The sequence below is a fragment of the Mirounga angustirostris genome, unplaced genomic scaffold, assembly GCF_029215605.1.
Source record: "Mirounga angustirostris isolate CCGP_5_RB_7025 unplaced genomic scaffold, mMirAng1.0.hap1 SCAF_3, whole genome shotgun sequence".
In the NCBI taxonomy this organism is placed as follows: Eukaryota; Metazoa; Chordata; class Mammalia; order Carnivora; family Phocidae; genus Mirounga; species Mirounga angustirostris.
In genome coordinates this window covers 187,813,632-187,838,783 of record NW_026991711.1, presented here as the reverse complement: position 1 = coordinate 187,838,783, position 25,152 = coordinate 187,813,632, and the positions used below count along the sequence as shown (strand labels likewise).

Sequence of the window (25,152 nt, the reverse complement as noted above, 5' to 3'; positions counted from 1 at the left end):
ATTCCCAGCAAATTATGCCAAATTTGGCACAAAAAACTTGAACAGACCAGTCGGTATAAAAGAGATGAAAAGAGGGGGTGCCTGGGTGGCTCAGTTGTTCGAGCGACTGCCTTCGGCTTGGGTCATGATCCTGGAGTCCCGGGATCGAGTCCCGCATCGGGCTCCCTGCTCCGCGGGGAACCTGCTTCTCCCTCTGCCTCTGTCTGTCTCTCTCTGTCTCTCGTGAATAAATAAATAAAATCTTAGGAAAAAATAAAATTAAAAAAAAAAATTTTAGAAAATGGGTGTTTTTCATTAAAAATATATTTATGTTAACATGTAATGAGATTATTGGGCGCCTGGGTGGCTCAGTTGGTTAAGCGACTGCCTTTGGCTCAGGTCATAAACTGGAGTCCCGGGATCGAGTCCCGCATCAGGCTCCCTGCTCGGCAGGGAGTCTGCTTCTCCCTCTGGCCCTCCCCCCTCTCATGCTCTCTCTCTCTCTCTCTCTCGTTCTCTCTAATAAGTAAAATAAAATATTTTTAAAAAAAAGAGATGAAAAGAGTAAAGATCTTTCCCTCTGAAAAAACAGCAGCGCAAATGCTATGAAAACGCAATTTACAGAACTTAATCTAGACTACAAAAAGAGAAAGCTGGATAATTCTAGCTGTTGGCAAGAATGAGAAGATGTAAGAAGCCTCGGGCTTGTTAGTGGAAGCTGGGCTGGCGTCATCATTCTGGCTTTTGGGTCAAAGCCTCAGTTAATAAAGAACTGCTCCTCTGCCTTGCTTTGTCCTTTATGCATGTATTTCTTTTGGGGACTTCACAGGGAGAAATGGCCAGTCTACCACAGGCTTTGGGCCTTAGACACTGTAGGTCCTGACCAAATACCTCTACCTGAATCACACCTGATATGACTGCATTGGCCACTTGGTCTAAAAAGACAGGGAAAACCAAAATGCCACTGCACCCTTCTCACACAGGTCTGGACATGGCTTTACCTTTTTTTTTTTTAGGGAACAAATTTATTTCAACTTTTCTGAAAAATATCAGGAACTATGAAAAACAAGCTATTAGCTGTAAAGCACTGTGTTCTGTTGGAATCTGAATTCATTCGTTGATGTGTTTGCAGGTTTCCCAACTTCCCTGTCGTTGACATTTGAGCATGTTGTTTTATAAATGATGAGATTCCAGGGTGGGAACTGAGTGGCTTTACCTTTTTTCAAATGAGATTTCAAAACGTTTCTGAAAGGAAATTACTATATATTTAATGTTTAATATAATTTCTGAAGCAAACATAACTGTCTTCTAGTTGTACGAATCATCATTTAGGGAAGATCTGATCCCAGAATCTGGAAACAGAAGAAATTTAGCTCCAAGAAAGCATGGTCAGGAGAAAGCGTTCTTGGGATTTAAATAACCTAGAAGTATCATAAGAGAATAATCATATGGGTCTGCTTTTCTTAGCCAAAGGGAAATACAGTCACTTTTCATTCAAGGGAAGAGAACCTAAACACAGGCACTGAGCAGGCCTGTCACGGAAGGAGATGAACCTTAAGTGAGAAAAAAAGTCTCATCCTGATCTTGAAGCTGACTTGGGCAGGCCCCAAAAGAAGTAGTTAGATTTCATGCAGATTCTTCCTTCAGAAAAGAGCCAGAGGTGGCCAGGAGACAGAAGGGAGAAGGGAAAGGGTCACCAACTCCACGGTCATCAGGGGACGAGTCAGAGGCTTGTCTCCAGACCAGAAAACGGAACAAGATCTCTGGCAGACCCAGCTAGGACAGAGAACAGGAAACATACATCACAACCTGAGGAGGTCATGATCCCCAAGATTCAGAGGCCAAAACTGCTTTTTTTTTTTTTTTAAAGATTTTATTTATTTATTTGAGAGAGAGAATGAGATAGAGAGCATGAGAGGGGTGAGGGTCAGAGAGAGGCAGACTCCCTGCTGAGCAAGGAGCCCGACGTGGGACTCGATCCCGGGACTCCAGGATCATGACCTGAGCCGAAGGCAGTCGCTTAACCAACTGAGCCACCCAGGCGCCCCAAAACTGCTCTTAAAATTCCTGATGATGCAAGAGGCCCAGCTACATACAATACCACTTCGTCATCATGATTTTTAGCCTTTGGAGTTTGCTAACAGGCAACCAGTACCCAAATATCTGATACCAAAGAAAATTCACTTGGGTTGTCCCCAGTCTCTACCCAGATGGCAGATTTCTGTGCTGATGACAACACTGCTCCCTGGACTGTGGTAAAAGCTCAGCCTCAGGAACCTGTGGGGCTGGACCTACAAAAGGGGCCCAGGTCTTTGGCCCGCTCTCAGGGGCTGAGGAGGATGCAGACCCATACTGTCTTCCTAGAAGAAACTACTGGGTAGGTCTGAGGTGCCCAGAGAAACTTTTCTCTTCATGCAACAATAGGTACTAGTTGCAGACCCTGGGGTTATCTGCTCACTTACCAGAGAAATGTAGTTATGGTAAAAACAGGAATGTTTCCTGGGCAAACAGGGATATATAATGCGTACACATGCAATAGGTAATGTTTGCTTTAGGTAAAACATGGTATTAAAACAAAAATAAACAAATAAAAAAAACTCTTTGAAACACCAGTATGAAATCCTAGTGGAACACCACTAGGATTAATAACCATTTGCAATTATGACACAAAGCAACGAACCTTTCTAGAAGTCTTAGGAAAGGGCGCCTGGGTGGCTCAGTTGGTTAAGCGACTGCCTTCGGCTCAGGTCATGATCCCGGAGTCCTGGGATTGAGTCCCACATCGGGCTCCCAGCTCAGCAGGGAGCCTGCTTCTCCCTCTAACCCTATCCCCTCTCATGCTGTTTCTCTCTCTCTCTCTCTCTCTCAAATAAATAAATAAATAAAATCTTTAGAAGTCTTAGGAAAAGTTTATGATGTTCTTAAGGTCATGGTTTATTTCAATAACAAATTTCAAAACCTTAAATGGTGCAAAAAGTACCAACATCCTAACTGTAACCAGATTTTATATCACCCAGAGATGAGAAGCAGGTTGAAATATCCTAAAAACACTGTGATTTTTTAAAAGAGCAAATTGCAATTTTCCTAAATATCAAGAGGGCAAGAAATGAGAAACAGCCATGTGGTTTCACAAACTCTCTATTTAGAGGCTAGCTGGAAAGAGAAATTTGTACCACATACTGAGGGAAGGACTAATAAGGCTGTTCCTTAGGCCTAGTAAGGAAGGAATATAAACAACAGTAAGATAGGAAGATCATAAAAAGAGTAAGGAAAAAAACATGCATACAGTGGACATGTAAGGACTCAATGATATTTACTTGTAAGAGAGAAGGAGGGGAATTACAACAGAGGACAAATCAAGAGCAGGTCTGCCAAGAGAATTTCCCAAAGAGCAAAGTAGATTATCAGTATCCACTCCGGCATCAATTCTGTCATCACTCCCATCCATCAATATTTCCTTGCCCTTGTATTGGTACCAATCACTAACAAGAAATCAGGGCATCTTATCCCTTTGGAAGGGATATCCCACTTGGAAGCCCAGGGGAACAGTGGCTCCTGAGGTCTGCCAAGTCCAAACACCAGAGCTAGGCTTCCATGAAGTAGTTTTGGGCCAAATAATAAGTAAGTTTTAAAGTGCTCCTTTGCCTAGCTTTGTCCCGCAAGTATCTCCCTGGTGATCTTGTTGATGGAGAATTTGGCTACATAGGGTCCTGGTTATTTCCCTCTCTTTTCACAGAGAAGACATGACTCACAATACTGACGCCATGATAATATAAATGCACTCTCAGAAGAGGGTCACCGTATCCAACTGTTTTTAAAGGAAGAAAGAGAAAACATCAGAAGAATGAAATTTCAAGGAATAACATCCATCTGATATTGGCTGGGTCTGGAACAGTGAAATCACTAGTTAACTAAGCAGGCCACAAAACAAAAGGAACCTGGGTACCTCAGGTCAGTGTACCTGGTGGGCCACTGACGAAGCAGTAGTCTCTTCATTCAAAAAGAATTTCACAGTTGGAAATTCCTTCTGAATGAGTAGTACTTGGCACCAAAAAGTGACACATGTTTACCGAAAATGCTCACCACCCCAGGTCACTACCTCATCAGCAGTGAAGAGACAAGGTGATCCATTTGCAGTCACTTCCTGAAATCACCTCCAGCTTACTTCAGGATGTCAGTAAGGCATGCTCACCAGACCCTAGCACAGTGTGTCCACAGAACATCCTCTTTTAGTCATCTTCTGGCATTTCTTCTAGTCTTTCAAGGGGACAGTACCAGAAACTTCTTCCTGATTAAAAAAAGCCCATAACCTAGTCGGCCTAGCTAGGTCAACTGTTTCCATGTCAGAGTATAGATAAAACTCAATTTGGCTGGGGGCGCCTGGGTGGCTCAGTCGTTAAGCGTCTGCCTTTGGCTCAGGTCATGGCCCCAGGGTCCTGGGACTGAGCCCCGCATCGGGCTCCCTGCTCAGCGGGAAGCCTGCTTCTCCCTCTCCCACTCCCCCTGCTTGTGTTCCCTCTCTCGCTGTGTCTCTCTCTGTCAAATAAATAAATAAAATCTTTAAAAAAAAAAAAACCAACAACTCAATTTGGCTGGAAAATATACCCCCTGCACTTAAAACTTCTTAGCAATCTATACATTAAAATATTCCAATTTTCGGGCGCCTGGGTGGCTCAGTTGGTTAAGCGACTGCCTTCGGCTCAGGTCATGATCCTGGAGTCCCGGGATCGAGTCCCACATCGGGCTCCCTGCTCAGCAGGGGGTCTGCTTCTCCCTCTGCCCTCTTCCCTCTCGTGCTCTCTGTCTCTCATTCTCTCTCTCTCAAATAAATAAATAAAATCTTTAAAAAATAAAATAAAATAAAATAATAAAATATTCCAATTTTCACTGCTACTTTCCCTGTGGTCAGCTAGGGCCCTTGGCAGTAGCTTCTTGCCCATGTGTTTGGACCTGCTTTCTTCTGCATCCAGAGGACACATGGCTTAGATTTTGATCACAGACAGTAAGACCGGCTTTTTTTCCCCCAAGGTTTAGAATCGAAACACTTTGTAAAGACAATCTACTAATCAAATTTAAGGTGATCCATTCCCACCACTAATGATGAAAAATACTTTTAAAATGTACTGAGTTAAAGCAAAATCCAGGATAAAGTGAAGTGCTTTTGTGGATTTGAAAGATCGGTTTAATTCTGTTCCTATCAGCTACAGGGGTGGACTGGACTCATCACAGGAAACTTCAAGATTAGCTATCAACACAACTCAAGACCTATTAGAGGACAAGAGCATCCACTGGCCACAGCAGCATCTCCCGCCCCTCCTCATAGCCAGCAGCGAAGTGGTCAAAGATCCCCCCTTCCTAAGAACCGCCACTGGTTAGAAATTGGGAAGGTCCCAACTGCACTGTGCGATTAAGTCTGTAGCACAGAGAATCCCAATTCTTAAACCAATCAGGTTAGTAAAATAAAATGTCAAACAGCAATCCAGCACTCACCTTTGTCATGAACACAAACTGAGAGTTTCTTGACACCATCAACCAGAATATTCTGTGTGTTGCCATGTCCATCTTCTGAGTCGCTGTCATCAAACTGAGCCTCTATAATGACATCAGGACTGTCATTATAGCCTTTCACGGACCGCTGTGGGAGATGGCTTCCACAGAGCTCCTCAGGGAGATCTAATTCATAGGCACCTTCTGTTTCTTTGTCATTGCTCTCTGGTTTAATTACCTGAAGAAAATAGAAAAGTTCTGCTAAATCACTGGAGGGAAGAATGGGAAATAACAGATTTTTCTTTTCTCATTTTTCTTTCCTAAAGGAAAAATGCACATTCAGAAGCTCACAGCAATGGCCACTCACCATGTAGCTTGAAAAAAGTATTTATTTTCCAGCTGCATAGACTACCTTATGGAGACGATCAATCCAGCAGTGCCAGGGTGGCCCTCAGCTCTTCAAGATGCCCAAGATGAATGCCATATCTACTCCCCATTTTTCTGATGTACCTGTTCATCCGCTCTCCCCCAGAGGCCCTGAATACCACAGGTACTAAGCTGCTTCATTAAGGGTACATCACATGGATCAGTGAGTATGTTCAGAGGGCATAAAAGAACTCAGTATAGTATGTTACTGCATTCCATATGAAGCCACAGGAAATGATGAGACAGAAAAAACAAAATTAAATGTAAATAAGAGTTTATAAATGTTCTCATAAAAAATTAAAGCCCTTAATTCTCCATTTTGAGGCTTGAAATCAGTATAGAAAGCACACAACTGATGGATATTTACACTAGTACTAAGAATGGAGCATTATATAATATGACAAATATTTTCAATTAAAAAAAGAGTAAAGCAAACAAGAGAAGAGTATAGATACTAATCCACTTAATGAGTTTGTCAAATAACAGTCATATGTCAGTAGTCTGATTTCTATGGCATTTGATTTCTATGGGTTTCTGTAGCAGTTTCTCTATGTGCTTAATCTTGAGAGGTCTAACATTTTTCTGAGTTTAACCTTGAAGTTTCAAAATAGATGTTCACCTTCAACAAGCCAGATTACCATTTGAATTAGACCACACAAAGATCCTTTAATAAGGGATCTTTATCTTACACAAGGCAGAAAAAAATTACTGAAAGAAATCTTTCCCCAAACATTTTCACGGCACAGATTCCAATTAACATAACCATCCCCAGACAATGAATATTATATTCACCCAGAAAATCAAAGTAAAATATTACAAAGGTATTCTAAAGATTCTAAGAATATATTCCCAAGTTTTTTAAAAAATGACTTCATGAAAATGTGGAAACAAAAATTTGTAAACAGTAATTTTTCAGAGTAAAATTGTGTCTTTTAATAATATTTTTTGAAAACTTGATTCCCAATTTCTATATATATATATATATAATGAAATTTTCTTTCAACTCTTGCCATGTTTTGACTCGTCACATTCATTCATTCATTTGTTCATTCTTTCACTATGAGAAGTTTGAAGGTTCCTTTTCTTTGATAGTAAAAGAAAAAAAATTCAACTGGCTAGGCCAGAAATCTCCAAAAAAGATTCCCTCAGGGAAGAGGGAAGCCACAGTCAGTCTTTAAATTAATATACCATCATAAAACCCAGCTCTCCTCTGTGCATTTCTGCCCTGTCACATAAGTCTGGTTTGTTTTCATGCCTGACCCAAAGGAGATCACTCAAAAAACAGAGAATTCACTGACAAGTTAGAGAAGAAAAAGAATTTGACGTCACTCAAATCAGCAAACCTAGTCATAATGTTCTTAAACGTGCCTGGCAAATTCAGTAGCATTTAGGAAGATCTGCCCCAACCGTCCTCGAAAAGTGAACACACCTTGCGTGTTGTCAGAATAGCCCAAAGCATGGGGCACCTGGGTGGTTCAGTTGGTTAAGTGTCTAACTTTGGCGCAGGTCTTGATCTCAGGGCCCTGGCTTCGAGCCCAGCATCGGGCACCTCACTCAATGGAGAGTCTGCTCGCCCCTTTCCCTCTGTCCCTCCCCCAGCTTGTGCTCTCTCTCAAATAAATAAAAAAAATCTTTGAAAAAATAGCCCAAAGCACAGGCAGGAGGTATATGTGCACTCTCTGTGTCTAAAGCATGGTGGTTATGACAGGATCACTGCTCTGTTGTTTTTTTCTACATCATTCCCACACACAATTTCTCTCAGAGAGAAGAGGGACTAGGGCTGAAGGAGAACGCCTGGTGTGTTAGAGTTAGACTTGCAGGTAACATACAGTCTTCTGGAAAGATGTTAAGCAAAGGGTCCATGCTGTTAGTTTCCATTATGTATTTATTTCTGCCACTAATGGTTTCACAAAGGATTTGGTTCCCACAGGCCATGGAGAAAATCTTACAAGGGGAATCAGAATTCTGACATTATCAAATTTGAATGCTTAACTACCCTACAGTGAAAAGTAGTCTTTCTCCATATGCATGTATATGTGTGTGTAAAATATAACAAGAATTCTGTAATCACCATGATTCTGCTACTTATTAAGAATTATGCTATGGCTCCCAAATAAAAAGTTCATCAAGATAAAAAGCTTCTACACAGCAAAGGAAACAGTCAACAAAACAAAGAGGCAACCCACAGAATGGGAGAAGATATTTGCAAATGACACTACAGATAAAGGGCTGGTATCCAAGATCTATAAAGAACTTCTCAAACTCAACACCCAAAAAACAAATAATCAAGTCCAAAAATGGGCAGAAGATATGAAAAGACACTTCTCTGAAGAAGACATACAAGTGGCTAACAGACACATGAAAAAATGTTCATCATCATTAGCCATCAGGGAAATCCAAATCAAAACCACATTGAGATACCACCTTACACCAGTTAGAATGGCAAAAATGGACAGGGAGAGAAACAACAAATGTTAGAGAGATTGTGGAGAAAGGGGAACCCTCTTACACAGCCACTTTGGAAAACAGTGTGGAGGTTCCTCAAAAATTTAAAAATAGAGCTACCCTATGACCCAGCAATTGCACTACTGGGTATTTACCCCAAAGACACAGATGTAGTGAAAAGAAGGGCCATATGCACCCCAATGTTCATAGCAGCAATGTCCGCAATAGCCAAACTGTGAAAAGAGCCGAGATGCCCTTCAACAGATGAATGGATTAAGAAGATGTGGTCCATAGATACAATGGAATATTAATCAGCCATCAGAAAGGATGAATACCCAACTTTTACATCAACATGGATGGGACTGGAAGAGATTATGCTAAGTGAAATAAGTCAAACAGAGAAAGTCAATTATCATATGGTTTCACTTATTTGTGGAACATAAGGAATAGCATGGAGGACATTAGGAGAAGGAAGGGAAAAATGGGGGGGGGGGGAATTGGAGGGAGAGATGAACCAGGAGAGACTATGGACTCTGAGAAACAAACAGGGTTTTAGAGGGGAGGGGGGAGGAGGGATTGGTTAGCCTGGTGATGGGTATTAAGGAGGGCACGTACTGCATGGAGCATTGGGTGTTATACAAAAACAATGGATTATGGATCACTACATCAAAAACTAATGATGTATTGTATGGTGACTAACATAATAAAATTAAAAACAAAAAACAAAAAAAAACAAGGTATCAGGGCACCTGGGTGGCTCAGTTGTTAAGCGTCTGCCTTCGGCTCAAGTCATGATCCCAGGGTCCTGGGATCGAGCCCTGCATCAGGCTCCCTGCTCAGCGGGAAGCCTGCTTCTCCCTCTCCCACTCCCCCTGCTTGTGTTCCCTCTCTCACTGTGTCTCTCTCTGTCAAATAAATAAAATCTTAAAAAAAAAAAAAAAAAAAAACAAGGTATCAAATACTGTAAATCATTTTTTAGCCAATTTTCAGCTAAAACATAACTCAACAAAATGACATTTTTCTTCCAGATAAATAAAAGTTTAACATGTATCAAACTATTAAAAAAAAAAAAGTTCAAATAAAAGTCAATGGGAAGAGGAGAGCAGGGGAGAGCAATAACCAGAGTATGCCAAGCCTGACTGTATAGCACATTTTAAAATCAGCCCAGTTCTGACTTTATGATAATCTCCATGGTTTAGATTAGTTATATTCAAGAAGTAGTATTTTAGGCATTAAATTCACTTTTGAGTTACTAAATTAAAAAATGTTGTAAGGGGGGGTGCCTGGGTGGCTCAGTCGTTAAGCGTCTGCCTTCGGCTCAGGTCATGATCTCAGGGTCCTGGGATCGAGCCCCACATCGGGCTCCCTGCTCGGCGGGAAGCCTGCTTCTCCCTCTCCCACTCCCCCTGCTTGTGTTCCCTCTCTTGCTGTGCCTCTCTCTGTCAGATAAATAAATAAAATCTTAAAAAAAAAAAATGTTGTAAGGAAGCAGGACTTAATGAATAAATCAAGTCATTCAAAACTGTGTAATTCAAATATAAATTGGAGCGCCTGGGTGGCTCAGTCGGTTGAGCATCTGACTCCTGATGTCAGCTCAGATCATGAGATCAAGCCCTGCATCGGGCTCCATGATTCTAAGATTCTATCTCTCCCTTTCTTTCTGCCCTTCCTGCTACCCTCTCTAAAATAAAAAATATATATAAATTAAAATGTTGCATTTTAAAAGTATGTTCATTCTATTTTGTTATACCAGTACACACAAGAACAGGAATATATTCTGAGAAAAAAAGATCACCATAAGACCACAGGATACAAAAAACATTCTAAAACTACTCCATATCACACACTGGTTAAGAGTAAGGGTTGCAGGACCCTTAGAGAAATGGCTAATTCAAGTCTGGAGCAGGAAATAGATAAGATGAACCTGGAATATCCTGTCATACCAGGAAAACAAGGAAGCTATCAAAGGCTTCTAGGGTCTTATTAAAAAAACTCAGTAATCACCATGAAAAAGCTCTCTCTGGTCAATCTTAGAAAATTCCAAGCATTTATCTTACCTTTTCTGTACAAACTGTACCTCAGGTTAACCAAAGAGTTGATGAGGTAAAGATCTTTTTAGTGAGGAGTTTCAGCTAATTGAGAAGGAAGGAAAGACTTCCGATAACACCATTTTGCCATCCCTGTTGAAATAATGGATTCAGGAAATGATCAACAATGGTTGCTAACACCAACTAATTCATAACCTGATAGGGATGGAGTTTTATAATAAATGGACCAGAGTGGTAATACTTAAGAAGAGAAAGAACCACAGTGCTTCCTGATGGACTATAATAGTAAGTCCATAACACTATCCATGAAGTATTTTTCCCCCAAATTGAACTTGAATCTGATCTGAAACAGGATCATAGGAGCATGTTAAACACTAGGGGAAGGATCCATTTACACTCACTTGCCAGGTGACTTCATCCCGTCTCAGGGCTTTAAATCTCTCTGTATCCTATTAACTCCCCAAATTAAATGTCTAGCATCAACCATTCCCCTGAATGCCAGACTCATATCCGACTGCCTACTTTACATCTTCCTTTGGATGTCAGTTGGCACCTCGGACAAGAGAACCCTTGCTCCCCGCCCAGAACCCACTCCTCTCCCAGCATCTGCTTTCTCAGCAGATGGCACCACACTATGCCATCCTCCTCTCAGGCCCCACATCCAATCCATTGGAAGAGCCCACTGGCCCTTCCTTTAAATATTTCTTCTTGCCATTGGCACTATTACTGCACAAGCAACCTTTATCTCCTTGCTGAGATAACCGGTCTCCTGATTTCCATTTGGACCAAAGCAGCTAGAGTGATCTTTTTTTTTTTTAAGATTTTATTTATTTATTCATGAGAGACAGAGAAACAGAGAGAGGCAGAGGGAGAAGCAGGCTCCCCAAGGGGCAGGGAGCCCAATGCGGGACTCAATCCCAGGACCCTGGATCATGACCTGAGCCGAAGGCAGACCCAGGCACCCTAGAGTGATCTTTTAAACATAAATCAGATCATGTCCTTCTCCCAGTGGCTTCCCAACATCGTTCTATCGCCATGCCACAAGGCCTTGTCAAATCAGGCCCATATTATTGTTCCATTCTCATTTTCTGTAACTTTTTCCTTTACAAATTACACTCCAATCTAGAGATCTTGTTGTTATTCCTAGAACACTAAAACCTTCCATCCTGAAGTTCTTGCATTGCTATTCCCTCAATCTGGAAAACTTGATCTCTTTATTTTGTTCAGGTCTCACCCCAAATGTCCTTCTCTCAGAGAGGCCTTTCCTGATCACATTAACTGAAACAGCCCCACCTGGCTGTCATTGCTCTATCCTCTTACTCTGCTTCATTTTTCATCACCGTACTTATCTCTACCTGACAGTAGATTACACACTTATGTACTTTCTGTCTCCCAACTAGAAGGTACGTTTCATGAGCACAGTGGCTATTTTATTCACTGTTATATTCCAAGAGTACATTTAGTAGCCACTCAAATATATGTTAAATGAATACAGCAATTAATTAGGATATAACTTGTTCAGAGTCTATCTGTATATATCTATCTGTATATATCTATACAAAGATATATAAGCTACAACTGGCAAGCATATAGTGTTAACAGATGAGGTAAATCCTACATGTAGATAACACTAATACAGTGACGAAAATTGTGAAGTGCCAGAGAAGGGGTAGCTTATATATCTTTGTATATTCTATAGCAACTTGTATAATCAATCTAGGTGCTCCGTATTTGATAAGTAAACAGGTAGATAAATGGGCTAAAAAAATGAAAAAATGAATATAAAAGACAATCGGAATGCAAAAGAACGTTCAGAACAGTTTCCAGACACAAGAGTATGTGGGTTGGAAACCAGTAGCTCAATTTTCCTTACATCTGTAAAATAAGAGGCCTTCTTCTGTGGAATTGACCTTGAAAATGTTGAAAAATCCAGTTCAGTGGTTCTCAACTCTGAAGTTTAGCAGATGCCTCTGAGAATCAGATGAAAGCTGTAAACCCTTCCTCCACAGAAAAATGCACATCTACAGATAGAAAGAAAACATTCCACAAGCAAGCACAAGAGAGGAGAGTCAAGGGTCTGGTGTCGAAGGCCACCAGTTCAGGTCGGTCAATATTTTGGAGCTCTGGGCTCAGAGTGAAAGGAAGTGGGCCTGAGGAAAATGGATTTATTACTGACCTGTTAACTGAGGACTTTAAAAATTCCTCTGGGTTCCTCCACAGACCTGAGAGTGAGGCAGCTGACTGCACTTATTATTCCGAGTGCATGCTGCACCTGGGATTATTCTCCCTTGGAGGTTTAGTCTAGTCTCTGGAGGACAGGACAGAAACGGATTAGTGAGGGAAGCAAATCACTGCGTCACACAGAACTTTGTCACTCTCAGTCTTGTTCCATGAACAGGGTAGGATGAGCATCACATAAACCCTGCTAATAAAAATAAACAAGGAAAATATACACAGATATCAACTGGGGCATAGAAATATGAAATAAGTATCACTTGAAGCTACGAAAAATGCTCAAGAAATTATAGCACTCTACAATACTTAATAATTTTGATTTCCTTAAACCCTCCCTCCCAAACACAAATGCACATACACATACACACAGAAATGTCTGTCAGATATACCCTTCAGTTAGTTTTACCAAGGATAAGTCTGTCCTCTACCTATTGTCTCCTTTTAGAACGTAAAACTGGGGACAGAGTAGTTTGGCTGTGCGAGGAGAGGAAAAGATGGATGATCCCATTTCTCCATCAGGCTCTAATCCTTATGCTCTGTGGGATGGAGAGCAGTAATCTGGCCTTTTCAGTAGTACCAACGAGGAACCCTGACAACCATTAGGATGAAATTAAGGGGAGGCCATGAGAAGTTTACCATTGAAAGGAATAGGAAAGAGGCCTAAGCCCAGAATCTTGAGTTCAGAGCACATGAGAGAAACAGACACACCTTTTGGAAAAGGAGGGTGGGTGTAGCATGACTTTTGTACTTTAAGAGAAATATAACCCCTGTGTTAGCAAATAAATGACAAAATGCTTTGTAGAATCCCCCTACTTCGAAGACAAGAATGTTTGTTGAATCAGAGACCCTATGAAACTGTGTAAGTGGAAAATGGCTAAGGAAGACACTACTCTAAAAGCCTGGCAGAATTTTAGGAAATAATATATGAGAAAATATAGGAAAACACATATTAAACATAAAAAGCAATGCCACAGGGGCGCCTGGGTGGCTCAGTTGGTTAAGCCACTGCCTTCAGCTCAGGTCATGGTCCTGGAGTCCCGGGATCGAGTCCCACATCAGGCTCCCTGCTTGCTCAGCGGGGAGCCTGCTTCGCCCTCTGACCCTCCCCCCTCTCATGCTCTCTCTCTCTATCTCATTCTCTCTCTCAAATAAATAAATAAAATCTTAAAAAAAAAAAAAAAGCAATGCCACAAAAAATAATAAGTTCAACTCCAGTAAAATAATTTTTTTCCTAAGATAATATATTATCCTAAGATGATATAAAAGAAATTTTATTTTTTTAAGATTTCATTTATTTATTTGAGAGAGCAGAGGGGGGAGGGCAGAGGAAGAAACAGACTCCCTGCTGAGCAGGGAGCCCGACGTGGGGCTCCATCCCAGGACCCTGGAATCATGACCTGAGCCAAAGGCAGATGCTTAGCTGACTAAGCCACCCAGGCACTCCTAAAAGAAATTTTAAAGATAAGCCATAGATGTGCTCATATCCAGAATACATAAAAAAAACTCCCACAGCTCAATGAAAGATAGACAATCCAACAGAGAAATGGGGAAAAGGCTTAAAGGCACTTTACAAAATAGCCTAATAGCCAATAAAGATGGAAAAGTGCTCAGCCTCATGAGTCATCACAGAAATGCAAATTAAAACTATAATGAGATATCACTATAAAACTTCAGATAGGCAAGAACTAAAAATCCAGACAATACCAAATGTTAGCAAGAATGTACAAAAATACACTGCTGGTCTGCTTGTAAACTGTCCAGTGAAGTAGAAAACAGAACCACTGGATTCCTGCGCAGGCTTACACCAATACACTGTCCTGCCTCTATCCAGATTCTGACAGGTGAACACATGAAAAAAGAGAAGACAGGGGTGCCTGGGTGGCTCAGTCGGTTAAGCGTCTGCCTTTGGCTCAGGTCATGATCCCGCAGTCCTGGGATCGAGCCCCACATCGGGTTCTCTGCTCAGCAGGGAGCCTGCTTCTCCCTCTGCCCCTCACCCTGCGTGGGCTCTCTCTCTCAAATAAAGATAGAAAGAGAGAGACACAGCAAGAGAGGGAACACAAGCAGGGGAGTGGGAGAGGGAGAATCAGGCTTCCCGCTGAGCAGGGAGCCCGATGCGGGGCTCGATCCCAAGAACCTGGGATCATGTCCTGAGCTAAAGACAGACCCTTAACAACTGAGTCACCCAGGCATCCCATAAACAAATAAAATCTTTTAAAAAAAGAGAGAGAGAAGACAAAATTGGGAAAGGACATTTGTGCAAAGGCAAGGAGATAAAATGCAAATTTGTCTTTGGCAAAGTAAAGGCAAGTAATGGTGACAAAGTACAGTAAGAGTGAGAAAGAAGGATGAAGAAGCAGACGCAAAGAGACCCAAATGCCAATTTAATGAGTCTGGTCTTTAGCATAAAGTTAATGAAGTGGGGAAGTAGGAAAAAGTGGTAAATATCAGGAACTCTAGTCAACACAACTGGGCTTGCATCACGGCTCTGCCACTTACTAGCGATAGCACTTTGGGAAAGTTATTTAATCTCTCTGAATCTGTTTTATTATCTTTAAAATGAGGACAAGGGTATCCAATATTATACGGTCATTGTGGAACTGGCAATTTATGAAAAATCTCTTTGCACAGGTGTCTGGAGTTTAATATTTGTTTAAGGGAAAACAAATCTAGTCCTTAGACCCAAAAAGTTGAAGGTGGTGAGGAACATCCAGGTGGTAGCTGGAAATATAGGTCTGGAGATGGGAAGAGTGTACTGGAAGGCAGAAACTGAAAGATTAGGGAGCTAAACACAGTGGGATGACAAGCAAATGTGTCCGAGGGCCACGTATCAACTGAAAAGAGAAGCTGAGAATAGAGCCCTGAGAAGAGACTCATTTTTTTTTTAAAGACTGTTTTAAATTTATTTATTTTTGAGAGAGAGAGACCAAGCCAGCATAAGTGGGGGAGAGGGTCAGAGGGAGAAGCAGACTCCCTGCTGAGCAGGGAGCCCAATGCAAGACTCGATCCCAGGACCCTGGGATCATGACCTGAGCTGAAGGCAGATGCTTAACCAACTGAGCCACCCAGGCACCCCAAAAAAGACTCACTTAGAGAGGGTTCAACAAGGAACATGAGTTAGTGAAGCAGAGAGAATTTAAATATAATTATGAATATGTTAAACACTAAGGCTTTTATTGTGACTCTTCATGTTTTTGTTTTTGTTTTTTTTTTTAAGAAGGCTCCAAGCCCAGCATGAAGCCCAACGCCAGGCTTGAACTCACAACCCTGAGCTGAGATCAGAGTCAGATGCTTAAACAACGACGAGCCACCCAGGCACCCCACCACTCCTCATACCCTTCATGCACAATCTTCCCTGTGCATTTCACATATTAACTGATTTGATCCCACAAAGACCCTGATTGATACATGGAAGAGTAATTATGTCCATCTCAAAGAGGAAAAAACAGCTCCTAAATGGCAGAGCTGTGACATGCACACAGATCTAGGATTCTACGTCCAGTGCCCTTAGTCCTGGACACTCCTATGGGAGATTTCCCGCCAACAGAGTGAGCTTTGCACATACAGCTCCCACCATGAACATCCATTGCATGAAATGCCTCTACGTCTTTTGCCAGCCGGAAAATACTCAAAATTCAAGATCCAGCTCTTGGGTGAATGCTTCTCTGAGTAACCTCCCTCTCTTAAGAAAAATGTTCTATTTCTTTCCTTTGTTCCGCTGCTATTCCTTAATTATTCTTTCATCATAAGATTTCTTGATCAGGCTATATACCATTTATTTGTTTGCATATTTCTCTCTTCCATCAGACAGCAAACCACATCACATTCATTTTTTATATTCCCCTGAGGATTCTAAGGTGCTTGGCATTTAAAACATGCTCAATAAATATTTGTTTCCTTTTCTTCCAAAGAAAACGAGAAAGACTTGAATCAATTATAAAAGAAGGATTCTTTAAAAAATTACAAGAAATGAATAAAATAGGGCGCCTGGGTGGCTCAGTTGGTTAAGCGACTGCCTTCGGCTCAGGTCATGATCCTGGAGTCCCGGGATCGAGTCCCACATCTGGCTCCCTGCTCAGCGGGGGGTCTGCTTATCCCTCTGACCCTCTTCCCTCTCATGCTCTCTGTCTCCCATTCTCTCTCTCAGATAAATAAATAAAATCTTTAAAAAAAAAAAAAAAGAAATGAATAAAATAGCTACCAAGCAGCAAGAGCCAGCTCAATTCAGATGCCTGTCTACTTGATACTGCAATATCCTGCACTGCCCTCCGTGAACGCACTGTCTGCAAACCAGGACAAAGTCAGCAGTTACTTTATCACAGGTGAAACTTATCACCATAAGAAGCAAATATAAATACAAAAGCAAATGAGTAAATCTGGAAGACATTTAAATAAATGCACTTTTCTTTTTTTTTTAAGATTTATTTATTTATTTATTTATTTGCTAGAGAGAGAGAGAGAGAGAGAATGAGAGACAAAGAGCATGAGAGGGAGGAGGGTCAGAGGGAGAAGCAGACTCCCCGCCGAGCAGGGAGCCTGATGCGGGACTCGATCCAGGGACTCCAGGATCATGACCTGAGCCAAAGGCAGTCGCTCAACCAACTGAGCCACCCAGGCGCCCGAAATGCACTTTTCTAAATAATTCTAGGCCTTCATACCTAAATTACAACTCCAGTTTCAATATAACCATAAACTTAATTCCCCAATTTGAAAACAATAGTTTTAGCAAGAAAAATCGCAAATGCCTGGATAAAAAAGAGAAAGCCCAGATCCGGGCACAGCCTCCAGGGGTATTTCCGGATTGCCGCAGAGTTGTGAAGTACCAATCCATCCCTCAGAAAGGTACATTTACATCACCTGCAAAGCACAAGTGAAATTAACCAGAATCAAGCAACTAGTCACTTTGATATTGATTAGATGTCTCTTTCCCTTCCTTTTATAATTAATATACCGTATTTCAAAACTGAGGAGCAAAAGAAAGAATTCCTGTAATGAAACAAGTCCAGTGGAATCCTAAATAAAACTGCCAAGTAACATTTTCATCATGCTGGCTTACTCAAATTCCAAGCATGAAACATTTCATAGTTTTCCCGTTTACTGATAAAGAAAAACCCTTCCTTAAACATGAAAGTCATCTTTGAAAAGTGCTGTTACCTCTTATAAAAAAAAGAGCAAGTCCATATTAGCACTGGAAACTTCTGTTCCGAGCAAATAAATTCTATTACATTCCCCAGGGGCAGGGGGTTACTACCCACTTGGTATAACGGAGCTTTTCCAAAAGATTTACATATACCTATGTCTCCAGGCGCTTTCCGCTCTAAGGGCTGTTTACGACAGTGTTGGCTGGAGGCTATGTGGAAGGACATAATGCCCTGCCTTCCCCACTACCTGAGCCTCTGATTCAGAGCTAATGCATGTCATGAAGTCCACCTAGGAGCTGCTTTTCATTTTTTGGCTCCTCTGGCTGGGCTTAAATGACAGCACTCACTTGCCACACATGTTTTAACAAACTTTCAAATCCCTTAATGGTACACTTGGGACACAGTATAATACACTGTTCAGGAAATACTTTGGAGCCAAGAAAAGCAATTGATATTTCCACAGGGAGTTCTTGACAAGGCTTGCCAATAAGCTTCTTTCATTATAAAGTATGACCATGGACATATCATTTTAAAGACATATTACATTCTTAAAGGCATATGTGTTATTGGGAACTTTGTTTGCCTAAGGTAGTTCATTCAAAAGTACCTTTTTATTTAGTTTACAGGAACAGAACAAACTATTTCCATTCTACTGGTTACTCAGGCAAAAAATTCTTTACCTTTTTTAATCAATCAACTCCTTCCTCCCTTCTCTCTCTCTCTCTCTCTCTCTCTCACACACACACACACACACACACACACACATATATACACCCACACCCCACCATCACATCTGTTAGCTCATCCTATCAACTCTATCTCCATGGCTACCATGACCACCACCCTAGTTCAGGCCCCATCATCTGTCACCTGAATATAGGTAAAAGCCTTGTAAGGGGTCTCCCTGCTTCTACTCTCTCACCCTTTCCATGTGTTCCCAACACAGCAGAGTGAGCCTATGAAATGTAAGCTCTATCATGTCAAATTCTTTGCTCTAAATCCTTCGAGGCTTTCCACCTCCATTAGAGCTAAAACTCAAATACTGACTGATACACAGGCCCTCCCTGACCCATATTCCTACCCCATGAGCCCTCTGACCTCATCGCCAGCTACTCTTCTGCTTCAGCTCTTTGCTATTCCTTGAACATGACAGGTACATATTTGCTGTTCCCCAAGATCTCCACAAGGATAGCTCCCTCACTTCCTTCCATTCTGACTCAAAGGCATCTTCTCAAGGAGGCCCTCTTTGGTTGCCCTATTTAAAATTTCAACCCCAGGGGTGCCTGGGTGGCGCAGCTGGTTAAGCATCCGACTCTGGGTTTTGGCTCAGGTCGTATTCTCACAGTCATGAGATTGAGCCTCACATCCAGCCCTGCACTCAGTGTGAAGTCTGCTTGAGGTTCTCTCTCCCTCTCCGTCTGCCCCTCCCACATGCCCTCTCTTTCTCTAAAATAAATAAATAAATTTCTAAAAAATAAAATAAATAAAATCTCAACCCCATCCCCAAAACACGTATCTCTCCTATTTATTTTCCCCTTTAGTACTAATCACTATTGAGCATGCTACACATAGTATTTTATTTACACCATTATATCTTTCCCAGTGAAACGCAAACTCCAAAAAGGCAAGGACTTGGCCTGTTTGTTCACTATTATATTCCCAGCACTTAATATGGTATTTAACATAATGCCTCCTATATGATCCCATCTTAAAGTGTTACTATCACCTTAAACTCAAAATATCAAAAACCACCCTGGTCTTCCCCTCAAAGCACTCCCCTTTCCTGTTCTTTCTCTTTCCAACACCATTACCACTTTCTTCCCGGCCTTGCAAACTCAAAACCTCACAACCACATTGACTCTTCCCAATTGCTGAACATACTGCTTCCCCAAATCCTTCACTTGTCTTTTTACAAGTGCTCTTATATCTCTACAAATTCCCTGGTATTCTCATGCTCCATCTTACCAAAAAAAAAAAAAGAAAGAAAGGAAAGAAAAATCTCATTAAATTACCTTCTTATTCAAAAATTTTCCATGGGTTTCCCTTCCCTAGAGAAACTAATTTTCTGTTTTGGGGCTTACCATTCAAAGACCTTTTGAATGTCCACTGACCTTTTTAGACCATTTGAATCTTACCTGCCAATCCCTTCTACTATATACCATTCACAGGCCACTGCAACTTCTTCCCTCGCTTAGATCACAACTCAAAAACAGGCTTCTATCAACTTAGAACAGCAGGATCTGTCTCCCTCTATTTATCTGTGACTGCAGTAAGGAAAACGAATACAACTCCCTTTAAAAATGGTTCAATTTTGTTTTAAATATTTTTTAAAGATTTTATTTATTTGCCAGAAAAAGACACAGCGAGAGAGGGAACACAAGCAGGGGGAGTGGGAGAAGGAGAAGCAGGCTTCCCGCTGAGCAGGGAGCCCCATGCAGAGCTCGATCCCAGGACCCTGGGACTATGACCTGAGCCAAAGGCAGATGCTTAATGACTGAGCCACCCAGGCGCCCCTGTTTTAAATAGTTTAAGAAAAAAAGGTAAAAGGGCTCTTGCAGAAATGATCTGTATCTGTCAAGGAGCAGATCAAGCTGTGCAGACCAGGCTTGGTTTGTAGGAGAGGAAGAGTGCAAAAGTCTGACTAGTCAGGGTTTAGGGTCTCTGGACACTGTTCCTAAGAGATCATGGTACTTGAAACAGAATTATGGGTGTCCTGTGTCATGTACCCTCACTCCTCTTCTGCACGGCCACTGCAAGCAACTAACCAACCACAACCTAACTCTGGTACAACCAAGCCTCTTGACCTAGTCACCAAGGAGAAAAAGAAGCAGGTATGCTTCACCTTAGAGGAGACATAGTTCACAAAACACAGTAGAATCCGGGGCGCCTGGGTGGCTCAGTCGTTGGGCGTCTGCCTTCAGCTCAGGTCACAATCCCAGGGTCCTGGGATCGAGCCCCACATCGGGCTCCCTGCTCAGCAGGAAGCCTGCTTCTCCCTCTCCCACTCCCCCTCTTGCGTTCCCTCTCTCTCTGTGTCTTTCTCGGTCAAATAAATAAATACAATCTTTAAAAAAACAAAACAAAACAAAACAACACAGTAGAATCCAACTAGAGTAATTTGGGTAGCACGGTATTAAATATTTTGATGCCAGAAATGAGCAGAGAGATAGGGAATAGAATTTGGCAGAATGTCTCACCAAGTTCTGAAGCTCAGACACAAATACAGAAAAGTCAAACAAGAACCTGGATAGAAGCAAATCTGGGAAAGCAGACCCTAGGGAAGAGTTCCCAAGAAAGAACTGGATGAAAGACCTTCCAAGAACAGAGTCTATGGAAGGAATAATCATTGAGATTTAGTGAAAGAATGTATACAGGTACATGTAACTCTGTACAAAGTGACTGCTTTCTTTTGAATCTGAATCTTTACTGTATTTTTGACCTAAGTCTCTAAAACATACTCAATGTATTAATAATGACTAATTTAGTGAAAAGAAATGAAAAAACAACTTGAATTGGCTCTTTTTAAGTAACTTATTAGCTTATATAATTGAATCTACCTATCAGATTGGGAGGCTCACCTGGTATTTGTGAGAGAGAGAGAGAGAGAGAGAGAGTGTGTGTGTGTGAGTTCAGATGCCCTCAATATTAGCTCCATTACCAGGGCAGCCTCTTCCTGGTAGTGTAAAGAAGGATTCCAGTAGCTTCAGAATTATATCCTATCTTCTTAGAGACCCGGTGTGTGGGGGAGGGGGGGAAGGGAGCAATTCTTACACAGATGCTCCGCAAATAAGTCCCAGGAGTACCCTGCTTGGGTTGATTGGGGTCGCATGCCCATTCATGAATCAATCACTAGGACAAGGACGTGGATTAGACTGATACATCCCTGTATCTGAGAAATGTGGCCAATTTTTCAACCCTAGTAAAAAAATAAAGCTAAAGTCTCCTTAGAAATGCTCAAAGTATGGGGGTGCCTGGGTGACTCAGTCGGTTAAGCATCTGACTCTTGATCTCAGCTCAGGTCTTATCTCAGGGTCATGAGTTTAAGCACCGTATTGGACTCCACGCTGGGCATGGAGCCTACCAAAAAAAAAAAGAAGAAAGAAAGAAAGAAAGAGAGAAAGAAAGAAAGAAAGAAAGAAAGGAAGGAAGGAAGGAAGGAAGGAAGGAAGGAAGGAAGGAAGGAAGGAAGGAAGGAAGGAAGGAAGGAAGGAAGGAAGGAAAGAAAAGAAAAGAAAGAAAGAAAGAAAGAAAGAAAGAAAAGAAAGAAAGAAAGAAAGAAAGAAAGAAAGAAAGAAAGAAAGAAAGAAAGAAGGAAAGAAAAGAAAGAAAAGAAAGAAAAGAAAGAAAGAAAGAAAAGAAAGAAAGAAAGAAAGAAAGAAAGAAAGAAAGAAAGAAAGAAAGAAAGGTTCAAAGCAGGGCTCTTTTTTTAAAAAAAACAATTATCTGTATTTCTTCACAGAAGCCTACTGATATAATTTCCAACTATTTCCCTGAATCAAGGATCATTCCCCTTTCAGAATCATAACAATTTTTGATATGAAATCAAAGCAGGGATGTAACATCATGCAGGAAAGAAAATACCCAAAAAGTTTAAACAACATGGTCATGAATGTAGAGCAAATGTCAAATGAAGATTATCTGTATTTAAAATTTTTACATGTATAGACAGAGCTGCAGTATCTGACCTCAGATTCCTTCACATCACACCAATCTCCAGCAAAATGGATTTCACATCCTTGACATACTTCAATATCCTGGACCTCACTGAAAAATAAGCTCAATTTGCAGACCATTTCAGAAAACCACACAGTATACAATGAAAATTTTTCAGAACAAGAGAGATTCAGAACATTAATATAAGGGGTACAACCCAAGAGCCTAATGATGTTCCATACAGACAGTTTACTATTAGTAGATTAACCACAATCATCTAAAAAGTCAGCCAACATCTGAACTACCACCTTCATATATTGATAATAAAAACTGAAACCACATTTCTCTGATTAGTGGTTGCTGGCATACTGTAAACTTTGTACGTACTGCTAGATTTTAAAATTATTTAAAGTACAGCCAATTCTAAAAATCTACTTGTGTCTGCAATTATCCTTTCCTTCTTCTCGCCTGAAGCCACAGACAGAGTGATCTAGCTTTGAATACTATTTCTTGCCTTGAGGGCTTTGCTTACTGGGTAATACCTCCCCCCCAACACTATTTCATTTCTCCCTCCCTCTCTATGATAAACCTTTCCAATATCCACATGGCGATGTTCTCTATCATTTCCATTCTTTTTTTTTTTTTTAAAGATTTTATTTATTTATTTGACAGAGAGAGACACAGCGAGAGAGGGAACACAAGTGGGGGGAGTGGGAGAGGGAGAAGCAGGCTCCCTGCAGAGCAGGGAGCCCGATGCAGGACTCGATCCCAGGACCCCGGGACCATGACCTGAGCTGAAGGCAGTCGCTTAACCAACTGAGCCACCCAGGCGCCCTATCATTTCCATTCTTTGAAAACATTCTCATAAAACTGGAGTAGTTATATTAATATCAGAGTCAAATTTTTTTTAAGAAGATATTACAAGGGTCAAGGAAGAATATTTTGTGTTAATGAAAGAGCCAATGCATTAGTAAAATATAATGTTTGTAAATGTATATGCATCTAATAAAAATGCCTCAAACTGGATGAAGCAAAAACTGACAAAAGTAGAGGGAGAAATAAACAAATCCCCAATCATAGATATTTAACCAAATAAAAATAAAACAACAATATAAATATATATAAAAACAACATTTATACATGTCAAAGGACTTTATTTTTTCAAAGGACTTTCATTCATATTCTATAAAGTCTTAAGTCATTAGTACAAGGACAAACCAATTTAATAATTGGGTAAAAGACTGGCCCAGACATTTCAGAAAAGACTATATATAAATGGCCAATGAACACACACCAAAAAACTGTTCAAGCATCATTCTGTCACCAGGGAAATGCAAAACAAAAGATAAGAAACAACTACAACAACAAAAATCAATACTCCTATGGGCCCACCGAGATGGTTTAAAACTATATTACTATGTCCTGCTGAGGATGTGGAAAAACTGATTCTCTCATACATTTTTAATAGGAGTAAAAAATGGTACAACTACCCTGGGAAACAGCTTCATGGTTTCTTATAAAGACAAACACGCTTACCGTATGATCCAGCGATTCTACTTCTGGCTATTTAACCAAGAGAAATAAAAACATATGTCTATACAAAGACATGTACAGCAGTGGCCACAGAAGTTTTATTCTTAAAGGTCAAAAAAAATGAAAATAATCCAAGTGTCCTTCAACTGGTGGATGGGTAAACAAACTCTGGGACATCTATACAGTGGAATAGTATTCAACAATATGGATGGATCTCAAATGCATTATGCTAATAGAAAAAGGCCAGACTCAAAATAATTCCATTTATATGACATTTCTACAAAAGGCAAACCCATAGGGACATAAAACAGATTAGTGATTGGCAAGGGCTGTGGGGTAAGAGGAAGTGCAGACTAAAAAGGGATGCAAGGGAATCTGGGGTATGATGGGACTGTTTTCTATCTTGACTATGATAGAGGTTACACAAATCTATACGGCTTTTAAAATTCATAGAACTGAATGCTAAAAAGGGAGAATTTTACTGTATGTAAATATGTGAACCAAATAAATCTCCTTTGTACCCAAGCCAAACAAGCTTAGCATCTATTAGCACGGGGGAACAAAAACTCAACTAAAACATGGAAAGCATGAGCCAAGGTAATCAACTGATGATATCAAATATTTTTCATTCTGCCAAAATCTGAAATCCAATAAACATTTATCAAAACCTTATAATGTTGACAGGCATCTACTAGGCATTAAATAACCCCTCCTTACAGTGAGGTGACACTTAATTCTTAACAAAATACTCAAAAATATCATCACTAGTACCAGGCTACTAATACCTGGAAATAAGTAGGACCCACAGGGCACATCCCCAAATATCTGTAACCAAAAGTATACATCATTCAAATGGCATAAACTCTGGGCAGTGAAAGGAATGACTGCTTCCTGCTGAGATGACCAAGGAAGGGCACATAAAAGATGGTGAGAACAGCAAGGGCAGGCTTTCTTCTACCTCCAGCACACCCAGCGCTAGAGGCCCCCAAACAAGTAGACAAGACAACTCTACGAATCTAAAGCAAATTTCCCAAGACCTTTGAATAAACACTGACTTGATATATTTGTCTAAGGAAGTTGTTTTCTTTAAGAGCAAAAACTAAAGTGTTGTTGTTCTTTTTACTTTATTTGGCCCTAAATATGGTATACAGTACAGCATCATCATTACTTTACAATGATGGGGGGGGGCGCCTATCTTTCACTAA

The 25,152-nt window shown here is 40.9% G+C and overlaps 1 protein-coding gene across 6 annotated transcripts in view; it reads right to left on the bottom strand.

Annotated features, from left to right (window-relative positions):
* Positions 1–25,152, bottom strand: part of DIS3L2 (DIS3 like 3'-5' exoribonuclease 2) — a 353,809-nt gene that overhangs the window by 224,889 nt on the left and 103,768 nt on the right. For all 6 annotated transcript variants that reach the window (XR_010410345.1, XM_064587245.1, XM_064587247.1 and 3 more), the window contains one exon: positions 5,470–5,704. Coding sequence is in view for 5 of the 6 variants with exons in the window: in XM_064587245.1 (XP_064443315.1) it covers positions 5,470–5,704 (235 nt within the window). In the remaining variant the exon portion in view is untranslated. The remainder of the gene's footprint in view (positions 1–5,469; positions 5,705–25,152) is intronic.